Source organism: Arachis hypogaea, chromosome 3 (assembly GCF_003086295.3).
Source record: "Arachis hypogaea cultivar Tifrunner chromosome 3, arahy.Tifrunner.gnm2.J5K5, whole genome shotgun sequence".
Taxonomy (NCBI): Eukaryota; Viridiplantae; Streptophyta; class Magnoliopsida; order Fabales; family Fabaceae; genus Arachis; species Arachis hypogaea.
In genome coordinates, this window is record NC_092038.1 from 33,169,386 (window position 1) to 33,187,762 (window position 18,377).

At 32.6% G+C, this 18,377-nt stretch overlaps 2 protein-coding genes across 3 annotated transcripts; both read right to left on the minus strand.

Annotated features, from left to right (window-relative positions):
* Positions 1-401: 401 nt before the first annotated feature.
* LOC112790189 (NADP-dependent malic enzyme) lies at positions 402-4,939 on the minus strand. 2 transcript variants are annotated; one of them, XM_025832464.3, is made up of 19 exons: positions 4,723-4,939; positions 4,166-4,434; positions 3,721-3,841; positions 3,566-3,640; positions 3,280-3,431; positions 3,095-3,200; positions 2,936-3,001; positions 2,745-2,840; positions 2,585-2,656; positions 2,411-2,494; positions 2,247-2,345; positions 2,048-2,095; positions 1,878-1,931; positions 1,694-1,792; positions 1,517-1,606; positions 1,346-1,423; positions 1,060-1,225; positions 847-975; positions 402-746 (listed from the first exon to the last, which is right to left on the minus strand). In XM_025832464.3, exons 1-19 carry the CDS (start codon positions 4,750-4,752, stop codon positions 658-660), a joined length of 1,923 nt encoding a protein of 640 aa, XP_025688249.1. In that variant the 5' UTR covers positions 4,753-4,939; the 3' UTR covers positions 402-657. The 2 variants fall into 2 exon arrangements, with proteins under 2 accessions (XP_025688249.1, XP_025688248.1); XM_025832463.3 differs by having other exon boundaries at positions 4,166-4,437; positions 4,723-4,886.
* Positions 4,940-11,612: 6,673 nt separating this feature from the next.
* Positions 11,613-17,664, minus strand: LOC112790190 (golgin candidate 1-like). Its single transcript, XM_072229703.1, has 20 exons — positions 17,521-17,664; positions 17,303-17,383; positions 17,151-17,200; positions 16,513-17,052; positions 16,266-16,343; positions 15,956-16,159; positions 15,315-15,371; positions 15,161-15,235; positions 15,005-15,076; positions 14,782-14,844; positions 14,600-14,698; positions 14,273-14,350; positions 14,013-14,081; positions 13,579-13,626; positions 13,022-13,117; positions 12,858-12,934; positions 12,515-12,560; positions 12,313-12,411; positions 12,168-12,212; positions 11,613-12,019 (listed from the first exon to the last, which is right to left on the minus strand). Exons 1-20 carry the CDS (start codon positions 17,546-17,548, stop codon positions 11,945-11,947), a joined length of 1,980 nt encoding a protein of 659 aa, XP_072085804.1. The 5' UTR covers positions 17,549-17,664; the 3' UTR covers positions 11,613-11,944.
* Positions 17,665-18,377: the final 713 nt, after the last annotated feature.

The window sequence follows — 18,377 nt, forward strand, 5'->3', positions numbered from 1 at the left end:
AAATTAAGAAAAATCATAAAAAAAAATATTAAAAAATTAGTGATCACATTTTACTTTCTTAATTTAAAAAAAAAATTGAAAAATTTATTCTTAAAAAAAAAAGATAAAAGTTGTCTTTTATATGCGTGTACAAAAAGCAACTATAATAAAGGTAAAATTAATTACTAAAATTAACCACTAAAATAAAATCTATATTAAAATATAAAATACACGTTAAAATAAATTAAACTACATATATTTATAGACAAATACTTAATAACTAATTTTACTTGTTGATTTTAATATCCAAATAACATTTTTTTACAAAAAGATATACACGAAAAGTGGGGTTTGTGTGTAATACACAAAACTAATGAGCATGATGCATTATTAAGAGGAATGTTATATATATATATAGAACATTCTTTACGGGGAATTAGCGTCTCGAAATTCATTAGTGATTATTCGAAACTGTTGCCATACATCCTAGGCAGTCCACAATTTAACGCTCTGAAACACTCTCCAGTCCTCTAATCGACGAAATAAGGACTTTACAAAAGAAAAATTTTGCTTCAAGTAAAGCATAAATATAACGAGTATTTAACCACACACCAGACACATGTTTATTACAGCAAAGAGCCGCAAGACTCGAGAGTTGATGACAGCAAATGATTACATTCACCTATAGTTGCGATATACAGGACTATACATGCAGCTCTCAGCATACTTCACAAGATCCGCAGGGCGAGGAAGACGCGTAGCCAAGCCTGCATGCAACCAGAGTTGGAGGAAATTATTGTTTTTGAGTGTGAAACAAAATGCAAGAGGGACTAAAGAGTTAAAGAGTTAAAACTAATGAGCACGCACCTAGTTCATATGCCTTAGCAGCAACATTTGCAGCTATGTTAGCAGAAATCTTTCTGATATCAGTGAATGGTGGGTAAATCAAGCCCTTATTGTAGTTCTCATCTGTCACTTGTTTAGCCAACGCTTCAGCTGCACAATACATCACAACAATGTGAACATTGTTGCTATATATATATATGGAAGAGGCTAGAAACAATTTTTTCATTCACTTACAGGCTGCCAGAAGCATATCATCATGCACTCGAATTGTTCCTGAGATTACTAAACCCAAACCAAAGCCTGGGAAAATATAAGCATTGTTGGCCTGCCCAGGCACGTAAACTTTTCCCTTGTATTCTACAGGATCAAATGGACTCCCGCTAGCAAATATTGCACGACCCTTTGAGGGGTGAAAAAAAGGGTAGGAGTTTCAATCATCATTTTCATAACAAAAAGTAATTGAAAAAAAGATGCTTAATCAGGTTAAGAGAAGAGATATAGTTATGGGTTAGTATTTTACCTCACTCCACTGATAAGCCTCTTCAGCTGTACACTCAGACTGAGATGTTGGATTGGAAAGAGCCATAATGAGAGGTTTCTGCAGGTGATGACATGCCACAGATATAGTCCAAATATATTTACAATTGCAAATCTAAATACCCAAAATAAGAAAATGTGAGATAAGATTTACTTCATTGTTTGCAGTCATAGCCTGAACTACTTCCTTTGTAAATGTTCTTCCCACTCCTGATGATCCAATCAAAACTGTTGGCTTGATTACCTGAAATTATAAGTTAGGTAACCATTAAAACTAATCTGAAGAGTGAAGACAACCTATTGAAAATCATGAATGGTCATATTTTCCCACCTTAACAGCATCTAGGAGATTGTTAAGAGGTTCATGGTCATGGGCCCAAGGTTTCTTGAAGTGTTGAAGCGAATTCTTCCGTGAACTAACAATCAGACCCTGCATGAAAATAAACAAATACTTGAAGCCAAATAAATGAAAGCAACAAAACTGAATTTCAATGAGAACTTAAAAAAAATACTACTTTTGAGTCTACAAGCCATATCTTCTTGCGGCTCTCCTCTATCGGTGCCTTCGTCTGCAGCAGAAACAATTTAAAAAAGAAAAAAGAAAAACATCACCAACTGTAACTCAGAAATCAGAATGAACTCAAGCAAGCAAGGTTACTAATATCCAAACAAATAGCTGAATCACCTGCTTCGACATCTCAAGAGCTATTAGCTCTGCTATACCAGTTCCGGCCTGATAGCATGATAGAGAAGAAATAACACAACCTAACTTGTTAAGTAATATTTGTGAAGTACATATGGAAAAATGAAAAGAATTCAAAATTTCCCAAACCAAGGTAATAAAAATTAGTGTAGATATTAAGTCAGAAAAACTGATGCTTTACTTCTCCAGCACCAAGGAAGAGGAATGTGTGATCAGCCAGAATGCCACCAATAAGCTTTAGAGCTGCTACAACTCCAGCCAGAACAACAGACGCAGTCCCCTAAGATAAGAAGATATTACTTTTAGAACCAAAAAAAAAAAAAAAGATTTTGTGGAATATATTACCTGAATATCATCATTGAATACTAGATGAGTTGTGCCGTATTTTGCAAGTAACTCGAAAGCATTGTGATTTGCAAAATCCTCAAACTGCAGAAGCCATTTGAAAGTATCAGACAAAATGATGGAGCAAATTAATATACATTCACCTCATAAACCAGACATTAAATTTGTAAACACCTGTACAAGAACTTTTTCGCCGTAATTTTGCTTCACTGCACACATGAACTCGTGTAGAAGATCATAATATTCCTATGAGAAAACTTTAGCCTCAGAATCGGGTTAAGAGGTGCAAAATGTCATATGAAATAATTAATCAAGTCATATATATTATACATACCTTCCCAGTTGCCCTCTTTTGCCTAAGTCCAATGTAGAACTCATCATTCAGTAATTTCTCATTATTGGTTCCCACATCAATTGTAACAGGTAAACACTAGCCACACAAAGAGGAAGAAAATTAGAAAAACAAGTAATTATAGGGCACATAATCATGAAAATGAGAAAACCAATCATGGAAAAAATGCTTACAGCTGAAGGACGAACTCCGCCTAGAGCAGTGTACAAAGCCAATTTACCAACAGGAATTCCCATCCCCTGAACCACATTAAAAATTGTTAGTTATAGAAAGGCTATCTCTATATATTGATTGTAAATAAATTAAAAAATTTTGATTCCCTGCAGAAATACCTGACATCCAAGATCTCCAAGTCCCAAAATTCGCTCGCCGTCGGTAACCACAATTACTTGAATACTCCTCTCGGGCCAGTTTTTCAAGACCTCAAGTATTTTCCCCCTGCAAAAGGCCAACGATTGGTATGTAATTTAGCCCAAAACTGCAAGCAAACAGAGGAGGAGAAAAATGAAATACATACTTCTCTTTCAAACTGATGTAAAGACCCTGAGGACGCCTGAAGATACTCCCATATTTCTGGCAAGCCTCACCAACCGTAGGAGTGTATACAACCGGAAGCAATTCCTCAACATTGTCGATTAGAAGCTTGTAAAACAGCCTTTCATTTCTCTCCTGTACACCAAAACAGCCTTTCATATAAGACAAGGAATGTGCTAGTTTTACACGAGTAGATTTTTCATGCCCTCAAAGAGTTCAAGACAAATGTGATGCTGTTTAAATATAAGTATAATGAGTTGAATGCATGCCTGAAGGTCCATCATTGCCATGTACTTTTGCAAGGGAACCTGATACTCTCGGATGCTTTTCATCAGCTTCTTCTCCTGTGGACCACATAAGGAAATAATCAGGACCAAACAGAAAAATACAAATATAAGAAAATAGTTCGAAAATGCCAAATAACCTGAAGTTGCTGAGTGATAACAGTGGGAGGGAGGAGGCCACACAAGTAATGCGCATCCCTCTCTTTCTCGGTGAAAGCAAGCCCTTTATTGTACTGCGGATCCCTCAGCAAAGAGTACCCACTGCCACCATAACACAATTTTACACCATACCTATTAATGATCCCTTTCCCGAAAGTAGAAAAATTAATCTAGTATAAAATAAAAAGTTGGTTACTTCCACTTCTTCATGAAGATGGTTCTGTGGAGATGATTCAGTTAAATATGTTAAATCATGTTCACAAACCATCTTAGAAAACCAATACAACTATACAAGACGAAGTTACGTAAGCGTTGAGTCAATTATTGTTAGAGAGAGTATGATGATGATGATCAAAATCAAAGATTAGCAGAACTAATTGAATGCATGAATGCATGTGAAGTGAAGCTGGTTTGTGAGTGGTTGACCTGGCAACAGAGAAAGTCCAGGGGGTGACAAGTTGGTCCTCGGTGGCGCGATCCTCGCCGTAGACGTCCTCGACGCCACCGCTGACGGTGGATCTCGGGCTGAGGTCGAGGACGGACTCGCCATCTCTGAGGGGCTTGAGTATGCTCTCCATGTCTTCTTGTTCTTCTTGTTCTTGTTCTGCAGTTACTACTCTGTGTGACTGTGAAATCTTCCTCTTTGAGGTTCCAAAGAAGCCACAAATCCTGGATTTGATGGAGAAGCCCTGTCTCTGCTACAAAACAAAGCAAAGCAAAGCACGCCAATTTTTAATAAAGCCGCCAAAGTCAAAGGGAGAGGCAGATTATTATGGATATTATTTTTCCAAAGTGGTGGGTGCATGCGTTTGTCGTTTTCTAATTCTAATATTTCTTTCAAAACAGAGTGAAGTGCTTCTCTTTCTGATCTCTCGTGTTATTGGACACGTCGATGACGGGGTGGTGATTTTTGTAATCACAGCATTAAAATTATAAACAACAAAATATATTCCTATGAGGTGGTGTTAGGGAGAGATAAATACCGTTATGGGGGGGATGTTGAATGAAGTCATTAATTGAAATGAATTTGAAAATGATATGAGAAACAAGTAGAAGTAGTTGATTGAAAAGACAGACTAGAAGATCAATTTGTCTGAGAGAAGAGGACAGCGTGGTGTTGTAGGTGGCGGTCTCTCCTTTCATTTCTCAGTTGGGGAACTTTTGTTGTCGCTTATTCCTTTCTTGTACCTGTAACGTGGTGGTCCATTAGGAAATATATATGCCATTTTTATTTGGATTCAGAAAATTGTGTGTCGCATGAGGTGTTATTCTTGAGTTGTCAAATTATTATTTGATTGATTTAAGAATTATAAAAAAAAAATATTCCGTTCTTGGCCGTTTCAATTGTTTGTCTAATAATATATTGAAGCATATTGCCAACAATGAATGATAAAATATCATTATTGAATGTAATCATTCAATTATATTATTAAAGAGCATCTATTATCGTGCAACGGTATGGATACGATGTATAAAGGAAAACTTTAGTTTTAGCTTTTTTTTATTAAATTCTGTTTTTATATATCCGTAAAAAAATTATTAGCCGAGGAACAGTCGGATATCTCCACTCTTAGTTGAAAGCGATAATATAGAGTTATCACACTTATAATTTGTTGATGACACTATTTTATTCTATCCGCCAGAAGAGGAGACAGTGAGAAATTAGCAGAGACTGTTGAGATGCTTTAAAATAATATTTGGGTTGAACATTAACTTTGAGAAATTCAACTTGATACCAGTGAACTGCAGCCAAAAGTAGGTAAAACGAATGTGTCAGTTACTTGGTTGTTAGGAGCCAACCTTACCGGTGAGATATCTTGGTATTAGTCTAAGAGCAAATTCGCGGCTGGTAAAAATTTGGAAGCCGGTTATAAATAAGGTGGAAGAGAAACTCAGCTTGTGGAAAACAAATGTCTTAAGACTGGAAAGTTGGTACTCATTAAGTCGGTAATCAATAGCCTACTTGTTTATTACTTGAGCTTGTATAAGATGCCGAATGCAGTTGCCCGAAGAATCATTTCTCAAAAGAGGAGGTTCTTCTGGGGAAAGGAGGATAGACGGCCTGGAATGGCTCTTGTGAAGTGGGAGATGATTCAGGCACCTAAGAAGCTACGAGGATTGGGGTGGGTGATGCGGTAATTCGTAATGCGGCTTTATTGTTTAAATGGTGGTTGCGTTTCTCAAAGGAAGATTGTTCCCTATGGAATAAGATTGTATGCTCCTGTAATAGCTTGAACCCAAATCACTTGCTGTCAACTCAGAAACTACCAGAAAGAGGAGGACCGTGGAGAGACATATGTCAAGTACAAATAAAAGAGCAACATGTACGGCAGAAGATGATTGATGGTCTTGCTATGGAAGTAGGGGATGGTAGATCTACCAGATTTTGGGAGGATACATGGCTCCAAGTAGGAAAGTTTAAAAACTCTTTTCTGAGACTCTTCTTGGTTTCAAACCAGAAAGGATCAGTAATTGGAGATTGCGGGTTTTGAGATGAGATTGAGTGGGTTTGGCACTTCCAATGGAGGAGAGAACTACGTCAATGGGAGATAGATACTTTGGACCAGATGCTTCATGTCTTACAATCTGTTAAATTGATAGCAGAAGTGCAGGATAAAGTGGTGTGAAAATTTGATAAGAAAGACGTTTATTCAACTAACTAATTTGTGCAGGTCGTGCAGGAAGAGACTTTGGATGCGAAACTTCTAAGATTCAGATTCACAAAGAAAATTTGGAGAGGTCTAGTTCCACTTCGAGTCGAGTTGATCACTTGGTTTGTTTTGGTAGGCCGGATCAATACGAAGGACCGGTTAAATAGGCTGAAAATCTTGCCACAGAATGATAATATGTGCGTGTTGTGCAAGAAAGATATTGAAAATACACAACACTTGTTTGTTACTTGTGAGTACTCTTGACAGGTGTGGTGTGCATGGATCTGGAATTTGGATAGGTGTGGACTGCCCCTGGTACTCTAAAAGAGCACTTTGAAAGTTGAAGATCAATGCCGATGAGAAAAGAGAGGCGCAAGTTTTGGCTAGTTAAGTTTTTCTAAGTTATATAGAATATTTGGTTACGTCGGAATGATGCTATATTTTAGGGCAAGACAACAAGAGTCATTAATTGTGTGGCTCAAATTTTCTCATGTGCTGCAGCGTGGTGTAGTAAATAATCCATGTTGTTGATGGTTATATCAAAGATGACATCAAAATTATTTTTCTTTTCCTGTTTTGTTTTCTTTACTCCACCTAAGTGTTGAGCTCTTTCATTCAAAAAATTTTTTTAATATTTTAATTAAAAATTACTATCCTCACTATTAATTTTACATTATTATAAGTACATTATAATTAATGATAAATATTATAGTGCCTATACATTATGCATAATTTATTAAAAAGGGCTAATAAATAATATTTAATAAATTTTAAATATTTTATTTTTATTTTATACATTTTAATTTTTACTTATAGAAATAAGTTAATCAATTTAAGTAGTACAATAAAAAACATTGTAGAATTCACCATAATTAATAACATATGCATATTAATTCTCTATAACAATAAATATGATATAATTACAGAAATAAAATTGTATGGATTTTATCATGATCGAAAATGAGCAATAAATGACACTAAAAAAAAATAGTCTCTTAACAAATTTAATATATTCGAATATGAGATAATTAAAAAGGTTATAAATAATTTTAATAAAATTTACAAATTTTAAAATAAATAATTATATATTTTTAACAAAAAATAAAATAAATAAATATAGATAAATCATGTATGTGATATATAGAATATATAACGTTTAGGAATACAATAAAAAATAGATATCCATTGTAAATAATTATTTTTAAATAGAATGACTCACATGTTCAAATAATTATTTCTGAAAAATATTTTTTTAGAAAAACAAAATAAATTTTATTATTCAGTGACTAAACAATACATTTATAATTCATATGAGACCATATAAACATTATCATAAAAATAGTTCTATTTAAAAATAATAATTTATATGAATAAGTGAATTAATAAGGGAGTTTTCATACAGAATCAAATTAAAGGTCTACACTTGGACGGCTCTATCTCTATAGGTAATCTTTTCCTCTTGTATGTTCAAATAGAATAGCAGATCTAATGTGTGATCTATACGTTAGGCTAACAACACCCCTGCTAGTTGGGATCTGAATCAAATGCATTTAAGCTAACGTCATAATCACTGTACGAGCCTCCCAAACTAATTCAAAACATCTAATTTCAAATATAACAAATTTTTCGGTCTTTCAAACATATGAGATATCAAATCAAATCAAATAATACTTTTTCATCCACATCCTTTTCAATCATATTTTATCAATCTTAAGGCATTTCAATCATATTTCATAATTTTAAAATAAGTGAGTACCAACACATAATTCAACACTTCAAAAATACATATTCGAATAAAATTAAATGTTTTAAAATAATATAAAACTTCATCAAACATACATATAGTTTCATAATGTGCATATTAAAATGAACTTAACAAGGATAAATATTTAATTCTAACAAATCGATTATTCAAGCCAATTTAAAATTATATGACAGTAATATTTGTAAGTATAATTATAAGTTCAAAGCACCATATAAATAATTATAGATGCAAAGCCAAACAATTATAAATATAAACCCTACTCACAATTTAGTCCGTCCCAAGAGACCGAAGAAATCGAATCTGAAGTGCCAAGTTAAAAGGTGAAGAGGGTCGATGTATAATGGAATGAAAGGACATAGAATTTGGACCATGACAGCAAAAAGTTACGGTTGCAACAACAGCCGTTTTATACAATGGCGTCGAAGCAATTCTGCGGCATTTTAAAACAGCAAAGGCAGTGATTCTAGCAACCTCAACGGCAAGCTCCAACGACAGCGACGGTAGCAGCAGCGGCAACACCCACCGCCATCGCTTCATCTCTTCCAAATGACGAGCTCCATCACGTTCTCCTTTCCCTTTCTCGAAGTCTTCCTCTTTTTGTGCTCTTCGGTGACGACAGTGACAGAAGATTCAGCGGTGACAACGAGACACGACTTGGTGGCAGCAGAAGCGGCACCTCTCTCGGATGAGGGACGGTCCTACCTCCGTCGGTGCCATCCTCTCCCTTCCCCCCTCTTCTCTTCTTTTCCTTCTCCCTTTGCAACTCTCCCTTTCTTTTTTTTTTTTTTTACTTCTCTTCCGTTTCTTCTTCCTCTTTTTTGAAATGTATAGGCGAGGAGAAGAGTATGAGTTTAATTTGGAAATTAGGATTAGAGTTTGATAAAAGAGATAAGGATAAAATAGATGTTTTGATAAAATTAAAAGATAAAATAATAATAGTTTAAAATTAATTATAATTCATTAAAATTATTTTAAGAATACTGTTTATTCATAAATTCACTAATTAGTTTTAAAATAAGCACTCTAATTTAAAATTAGAGATAATTTAATTAATTTTTCTTTTAGCTCATAAAAATTAATTTAAAGACCCTTAAAATTAAATTGTATAATATTTTTATTATTTTTGAACTCCTAAAATTTTAAATTTTAAATAAAAAATATTTAATTATTATAGAAATTATATATAAGAGTCCTAATAAATTTTTAAATTCAAAGTATCATAAAAGTTGATTTAATTACTACTAATAAAATTAATTTTTGAAAATAAAATTCTAAACAAAGATAATGATTTATTTACTTTGCAAAAAAACTCGGATGTTATAGATTTTATCTATGTAAAAGTTCATATCTATTTTTTTACCATTAACGAATGATATCTTTTTTATTTTATTCTATTATCACATAAGTTTTTTTTGTCAAATTATAACTTTTTTTACAAAATTTTAATTTTATTTTTATTTTTTCTTCATCTAATGATCTTTACTAGCATTATCTCCTAATTAATAATAAATTTAATATCATTATTAGGTTATTTTATAAGAAAAAAAATTGTCATGTTATTTATTTGTTATTAATTATATTTATTAAAATATTATTCTATTCTTATAAATTTTACATTATAGATCAAATAATCTATATATTATATTTTTTATAAATTTTTAAAATAAAATTATAAGTTGTGAAGTCAATTGATATTCAACGATATTAAGAGAAATTATTAAGAAAGTACCTGAATTTATCAAAACCAAATAGAAAAAGATTGACTTTTTTTATACTTTATCAAAAAAATCTTCTTAAACAATATATATATCGACTATATTATATGTACACTAACATCAGTTACCAAAGTCAGTTATCAGTATAAAATATATAGTAGAATATAAATAAACATTAAAAATAAATTAAATTATACATATATTTATATATAAATATATTGGTGATTAATTTTAATATACAAATAGTATTTCTGTGTATATATAAGGAGAGAGATTAATAAAATTAGATTTTATTATACTATAGAATTTATGAGGGGCGAAGCTAGGTTAAAGTTGAGGGAGGGGCCAAAAATTAATCTTGTAATAAAAAAAGAGTAAAATAAATTTTTTAAGGGGGCTAAAATAAAATTCAACTCATAAAAATTGAGTTTATTTTTTAATAAGTTTAGCCCACCAAAAATTCATGAATTAGTTCAAATAATAGGAGCATAATCTATAATTCTATATCAGTAAATTATACCTTATATATTTTAAAAATATTTAAAAAGATCAATTTTATATATTTTCTATCTATCAATAAATTATAAAATTTTTATTTATATTCTACATCAAATTATATATAAAAAAGTTTACAAAATTAAGATCATATATATATATATATATATATATATATATATATATATATATATATATATATATATATATATATATATAATTGAGCCATCTTATGAGCTAGTGAGTTGAACATATCCAAGTTCAAGCTCGACTCATTTAATTTATGAGCTCAATTCCAGACTCAAATTCGACTCATCAGCTCACGATTTTAACTTATTAAGTTATTAACGAGTCAAACACGAGCTGACTCATGAGCTGGCTTGACTCACTTCCAACCCTAACAGCAAGTATTCAATCACGAATGAATTGGTCACCATCGCTGCCACATGGATCTCGTCTCTGCGCTAGGACAAACGAGGCTGACAAATAAACTCTTAAAATATTAGGTGAATACTATGATACCTAAAAAGTAGTGCTTATTTGCTAAAAAAAGTTAAAAATTAATATTTAATTTAAAAGATATAAAAATAAATTATTTTTAAAAAAATTAAAACTTACCATAAAAGGTAAGTTAGGCAATAATTGATAAGCACAATTCTTTACATTATTTAGTTAATTAAAATAAAATTCATAAATTATATATTATCAAATCAAAAATATTAAAAAAACATAAAAAATAATTCAAAAATACATGTTATAGATTTATATAAAAGATCTTATATTTAATAGTGATATTTTAAATCAGCCTTTCGATTATATGGAGGACTGATATGAATTTTAAAAATTCTTAAGTATTATGGTTGTATTAACTAATGATAAAAATTAATTTATCTAACTTTTTACGATATTTGATATGAAAATTAGTTTGTCTAATAAAATAAAATATTAAAAATTAGTTTGGTTATTAAAATTTAGAATTGAACTGTTTGATAAAATATTCCAAGGGTTTAATTTGGAGTATTACTATATATTTATTCTACAAATTTTAAAAAATAATTTGTTAAAATAATAATACAGAACATTCATCACAGCGCCTTAGCAATCTATTTTGGACTTTGAAATTAGAAGGAAAGAAAGAATAGTATCATGGAAGCAGAAGTAAGCATAGATTGTCCCATTGCAATAGTTAACTGTTAACGTCATCCAGTCAGCGACAAGACTTTGACCTATTAGCATTAAGCATTAACTCAATCAAAACACGCCAGAGTTATATAAATAATTAAGCTGCTATGTACAAATTACAATAGAATTTTGTACATGCAGGTGTAGTAATGTAATATGTATTATAGTTTAAAGGATTGAAAAAATTAAAGAAAAGAATGGGATATCACAAGAATGAATTTCTGTACCTAAATCATGTTTTTACGATTTTGATGAAAAAATAAAGCAAGAGATGATGCCATCCCACATTGAGAAAACTCGAGCATGCAGCAGTAACGATTACATGCATTTGCAGGTTAATCTTGAAATGTTAACACCAGATGTAGGGCCTTGAATTTTTTTTTTCCCCATCATAAGATTAGTCATGGTAATTCGGGTCAGAGAGTCCCAAAGATTTTGCAACCTCTCTAACATCCAAATTGTGAGCTTGCTCCTACACAAGGGGAAAAAATAATATACCCGTAGTTAACGGAATTTGATACAAGTAAGTTATTTCGTTAAATTAATGTAGTGTTGTTTAGATCATTGGATTTTAAGATTCTATATTGCGAAATTGCAATTAGCATATGTATTTCTTCTACCTGAAGGCAATGCAAGAGATACATCAAGAAGAGATGTACAAACACCTGCTTGCAAGTTCCCATGGTCAGCAAACAACTCAAAATCCTTTTACGGTTATTTCATCTCAGATATTGGACTTTTAAATGCCCAACGAACTGATCTCACCAGATAGAAAAATAGACCAACTCGAGCCGTTGGATAACGCCAGAGAAATCTTGTGGCCCTTACGGCTCCTGAATCTAATAGTTTCACTGCTTTCTGCAACTGGATGAAGTATTACAAACTAGTGAAACTAATGCTAAAAAAGAAAAAGCATTACCCCCATTATTATAGTGACTGAATACCTTTTTTGTTACCAACATAATACCTGAATACTTGCCCCAACCAAATGGCGATTATGCAAAGGAAGTGGCCTGCAATTCCGTATATGGAAATGAAAACAAGAATAACAGAATAAAAAGCCTATTTATGGTACTAAGTGATTGTCAATGATTTAGTTTTTTAGAAGATTTGGATCCTCTAAAGTTTGAATTTCACTTTAGAGAGTAAAGTGTGATCTTCTACCTTTGAATAGTTTTTCTTTCATAATCTTTTAGGTTCAACTATAATTAATGTAGTAATGATCAAAATGAAGCTTGTGCTAAGTTCCATCAAAACGCGTGCATCATAGACAAAAATGAGAGAAGCTATCGTAAAGAGACGAAACATACTCGAGGGTTTTCATTTCAGTATCTTCTTCCCAAGATGAAGATGGTCGACGAGAAATTCTATTTTTTTCAGTCTCAGCCTATTCAAAAGGAAAATGATGTTAACTCAATCAATGATGGAGTTCACTCAACCATTAATCCAGTTGCTAAAGGATCCCACGCACAACCTGTGCTTCTTGTAGACGCTTATATTCTTTCTGCAATTGAAACTCAGCGGCAGCTTTTTCGCTGCTCATGGCTTCTAATTGTGTCTGTTTATAGTACTGAAACGAAACGATGTATGCGAATAACACAAATTAGTTGAGAGTAAACCATCAAAAATGCATCCGAATTATTTTCGTCCAAACATATTTTTAAATTTTGTTATCGACAAAAATACTTTTAAATAATTTTAAAATATGACAAAAATATCCAACCGTGTTTAGAGATATGTTTGAGAAAAAAATGTAACGCTATTCACTTGTCAATATCAGAATCTCATATGTCACATAGAAAGCTTTGTTTGTTACGTCACTTTTTTTTTATTAATATAGAACATTTTAGTTCACCAATGTGCATTTGTGTTATATTTTTAAATAATTTAAGGATATTTTTATTGATAACAAAATTTGGAGACTTTTTTATCAATGACAATAATTTGAGTGTATTTTACTATTTTTTGTGATTTACACATTCCTTGAACATCAAAATTAATTGCACGAAACATAGGTAATGCAAGAATTACCAAAAGGTCCGTAAGTTCGCGATAGCGTTTCTCCAATTCCACATGCTCCTGCTTAGCAATTATTATGATAGTGGTTAAAATACCAACTTTTCAATAACACACACGTTATTGCAATTTTTATTGTTATTAAGAAAAAAAATTCAACATTATTGCAACAGATGGTCATTAAGAAGCTATACTATTAACCAAGTTGGGTTGGTCTAGTGGTTAGCTCACTAGTCCGCTTAAACAAGTGTCGGGGGTTCGAATCCCGCCTTGTGCATGCAACAACTCATTGGCCAGCGACAAACCCTTAAATGGAGCTCAGTACCGCGACGGATTAGTCCTTGACCTGTCGAGTTGGGGGATACCGTAGGAAACAAAAAAAAAAAAGAAGCTATACTATTGAAATTTTGAAATCTTTTGACAAGATGCAAATAATTTCATTTCAGTACCTGACGGGAGTAATGCTCAGCATCCCTCTTCATGGCTGCCATTTCCACTCTCATCTTTTCCAGCTCAGCCTGAAATTGGAATATAGTAAGTAAAAGAACAATAGAATCAACCTTGACCAGCATTACGTTAGATCATTTTGTCAATTAACATCATTAGAAAGTAAGGTCATGATCACCGGTCATTACACAGTTCATGGTGCTAAGGCTCACTCAAACAATATTCAGGAGATGACTAAAAAACAAAAAAAATGAACAGTTGCCTCTATTGAAGAAATCTTGTTTTCAGCTTCTCTCTGACTCCTATATGCTCGCTCTGTTTCTTCCTGCCATGCCTGCATCTCAATAATTAACACCATCATTAGAGCATTATTTATTTATGTATTTATTTATTTCAAAATGTGACACTTGCTGATAGACTTTACACCTAAAGCTAAAAAAGTTAAGATAAACGTAGTTTTAAACTTCAATCGGAATATGCAAAGAACCAGAAAGAATGCTTCCTTCTTAAATATGTTACACTCATATTCTCACAGTACAATTAAATATAGTGAAAACTCTCCTTTACCCTTGAGACTCAGAGAGTATACCTGAATTACTTGATTTGCCTCTTCTGGTGACTTCTTTTGTTCACGGCGCACGCGATCTCCAATATCTTGCAATTCTTGATTTAGGAATGCACACTCAACCTGATAACAGATGATGTCACACTATTCTTGGTAGAACTTTATTTCAGAATAATAATTAGTCTTCCCATTTAAAATGTGTGTACCTCAAGAAGTACCACCTTCTGCTCCAATTCTGTGGCCTTCAAGGTCCTCTCATCTGCTATTCTCTGCAACAGAAGCAACCAAAAACCAACTAATCAATGCATATGGTCAAGCATGATGTTAAGAAATGATGATTTATACCAAACTGAGGAAGCCCGAATGACAGTTTTTTTGATAATATTTATACATAATTACAAAATTAAAATGTATGATAGCTTACATTACCTGTATCCTTGCAAGAGCTGTAGCTGCCTCAATAGCTCTGTGCTCCAATTTCACTTCTTTTTCCATAAAAGCCTGTTTTACCAAAGACAAACCAGAAATGGTTATATGTTGGAAGAAGAAAAAATTAATGAGAAACTAACAATTTTGACTGCAGACCATTTTGGTAGCATTATGTGCTGCATGCTCTTCTTCTGCTCTTCGCTCAGCAAATGCTAGTTCCTCTCTTAGAGCCTACAAGAGATTTTAATTTATGAATATCAAACTGCATTAAAATAACAGGAATCTTATATACTGGGGAGAACCTACATGCCTGCATCATTCTTGTCTCTATTTGATCTCGGTTTTTCATCATAGACTCCATGTTTGCCTGGTAGTATGTGAAATGTGTTACCAACAGCTTGGAAAGCTAAACATCAAACTCCAATGCATGAATATACTGGTCAAGTACAACGAAAACGCAAATCGCAAATCGTAGAAGAAATTACAAACAAAACTGAAAGATGGTGTTTACTCAATCAAAGATATTTTACCCTAAGTTTTTCCTAGCATCTATCTCACTTAAGGAAAAAAACTCCCTAAATAGACATTAGAGAGGAGTAAATTCTAACCTACAATGTTACAACAAAGATACATGGAGAAATTCACATGTGTAGCTTTTGATAGTTTTCTTATGAATAGGAATTAGATAGGTGAACATGCATTTCTAGAAGCCAGTATCATACATAACCAAAACATTCTTTCAGGGGCTAGTGTTATAGGGCTTAGGTAGTACGAATGAGTTCAGAAAGTCTAGAACTCGTTGCCATTGATGTACCACCAAATAATAATAATAAGATGCAAAACCTTAAAATCCTAAATAAGTTCGCCAAAGGAGAAAGTATCCACGAAAGAATCAACGCAAATAATGCAGACTAAAGCACACGGGCATTCCATAAATTAACTATTCTGAACCTGAAGGGAAGCTATATTTTCTTCTGATAATGCAGCCTGCTTCTTTACTGCATCAATCGAACTAAGAAGTGCCTCAATTTCAGAATTTTTTGCAGCCAAGGCTTCAGCCATGTTTGATTCAACTTTTGCTACTTCCCTTTTATTTTGAGACAAATCCTTCTGTAGCTGTTCTATGCGAACTTCAAATGATTTATTCAGTTCTCTCTGTACATTTAGTATTCGTTTAGCGATATAATTGTGGAATTGTTTCTATGTCAAGATATGATAACACCTGGGAACCCTTACAGTAGTATCAGTAATGGAGTTTCACCTCTGCACTAAGCAGTTTTTCTAACTCTGCATTTCCAGATTTGTATTCCTGAAGACTAGATGATAGTCCAGCACAAACCTAACCATAATAAAAATAAATAAAACAAACACATATCAATCAGACATCTCACTGCAAATGAAATTAGGATTAACTCTCTCAAGGATCCAGACCCAATATACAGGATCTGCCACTAGGATCAGGCTTCTCCCATTTAAAGAGGCTTACGCTGATGAAATAACACTCTTACCCTAGCTAACCTTGCCTCATTGGACTGACCAGTAGATTTTGCTGCTTTGAGTAGTCCTTGAGCCTGATCAAGTTGATCCTGTAGTTTCTTCGGAGAAATGTCAGTTTTATGATTTTCTTGAGTGCTTCTATTGACAAAAGATTCAGCTTTGATATCAGCATCTTGAATTATAGTGTCACCACTACGATTGGAACTTTTGTCATTGGCCACAGATTTAGTTCTCTCTTGATCCATATTCACATCGGAATCCGAATTCTCAATCTTGATAACTTGTTCAGCATTAGTGGGTTTGTCTTCAGTGGAGCCTTCAATTCCTTTGTTATCCGGAGAAGGATTCTCCTTATGCATATCTAAAGCATTCTCTTTTACGGGCTCCCCATTAAATGCCTCTACATTGTCTTTGATTGGTTGATTTGTAGGAGTGAAAGCACTCCCATCGTTTTCTACTACATGATCAGCCGGTGCTTCTGGTGTGTCACCTTTCTCTTTGGTAGTATCAGTATTTGTAGGAGATGAGTTTTTAGATTTTCCCTTTTGAGCCTGAAATTCGCAACATAGTAATTCAACTACCAAGACGAGTGTGATGTGAAACAGAAACATACTATTCAAACAACACCTGTGCATGGTGATGGAAATACCTTGGATTTTGATTTCCTTCTCTTGCCATGTGATCCTTGCCCAGTAGAAGCTAATTTCCAGAAATGTAACAAGTTGCAAATGATTTTGGGAGATTTTACAGAACATATATTGGAAATATAATAATCTAAAAGGAAGAAGGAGACGAAGATACCTGGAGAATTAAAATTAGATTGTTCATCTGATAAATCAGTCACAACAGATTTCGCTCTTCGATCCACAACTTCAAATAAATCTGATCAATCAAAAACAGGAAAAAGAAAAGAATGTAGTTCAGAGAGTCCTAACAATTGAAGAAAAAATGAAGTCCATATATCCATATTCGCCTGGGCAGTTGTAGCAGTGATGAATTTCAGCAAAAGATGCAAATACCTTCAGCCGCTTTGAGCCAGTGTGCCATTGCCAGCGTCGATCAATGGAACTGGATTTGAAAGCTGATAGATGGAATCACTCGGAGAATGGCGATGGCGCCACGCATAATAACGGTTTTCTCTATCGCCTTTCCGTTACGTATTCATTAAGTGATCATCAGCACCCAGCACCATTCTGTTTTTTTTTTTTTTTTTTTTTTTTTTTTTTTTTTTTTTTTCTAAATAAATAAATAAATTTGGCATTGGGATGGAGCAAATGAAGAGATTCAGGTAGTCACCAAAAAAAAAAAAAATGAAGAGATCCAGGCCCTTTTTTTTTTGATAAATACAGACCCACTATTAATCTACACAGCAAGAAAAGAAAATATGTAGGAACCAAGCGGAAATCAACCAACTCTTTTACATAACTAGAGTCCGAAACAATCATTTCCATGTCCAAAAAAAATTAATTTTAATGCATTGTCTATGTATAAAATAATTTTATATGTGTATTTAATTACGTAATATTATATAAAAAAATAACTATTTTTTTATATTGGCCGCATAAATAGTTATCTAAAAGAACGAATACGATTATACGATCATATAAAACATTTTATAAATTAAGTTCGTCTGAAAAACACAACCAACATTTTTATTTATGTGCCAGTTGTACAATTATTAAACTATATTAATAATAGTTTATTAATAGTAAAAAAAATCAAAGATTTAGAACAAAGTTAATTGAGTAAGTGTGGAATTATTCTTATCATGAGTTGTTAGGAAAAAATATTATTACTTAAAAAAAAGAATTATTTTAAACAAATAAATATAAGATAATATTATTGTCAATATATGTTATATTATGGGTTAAGTTTA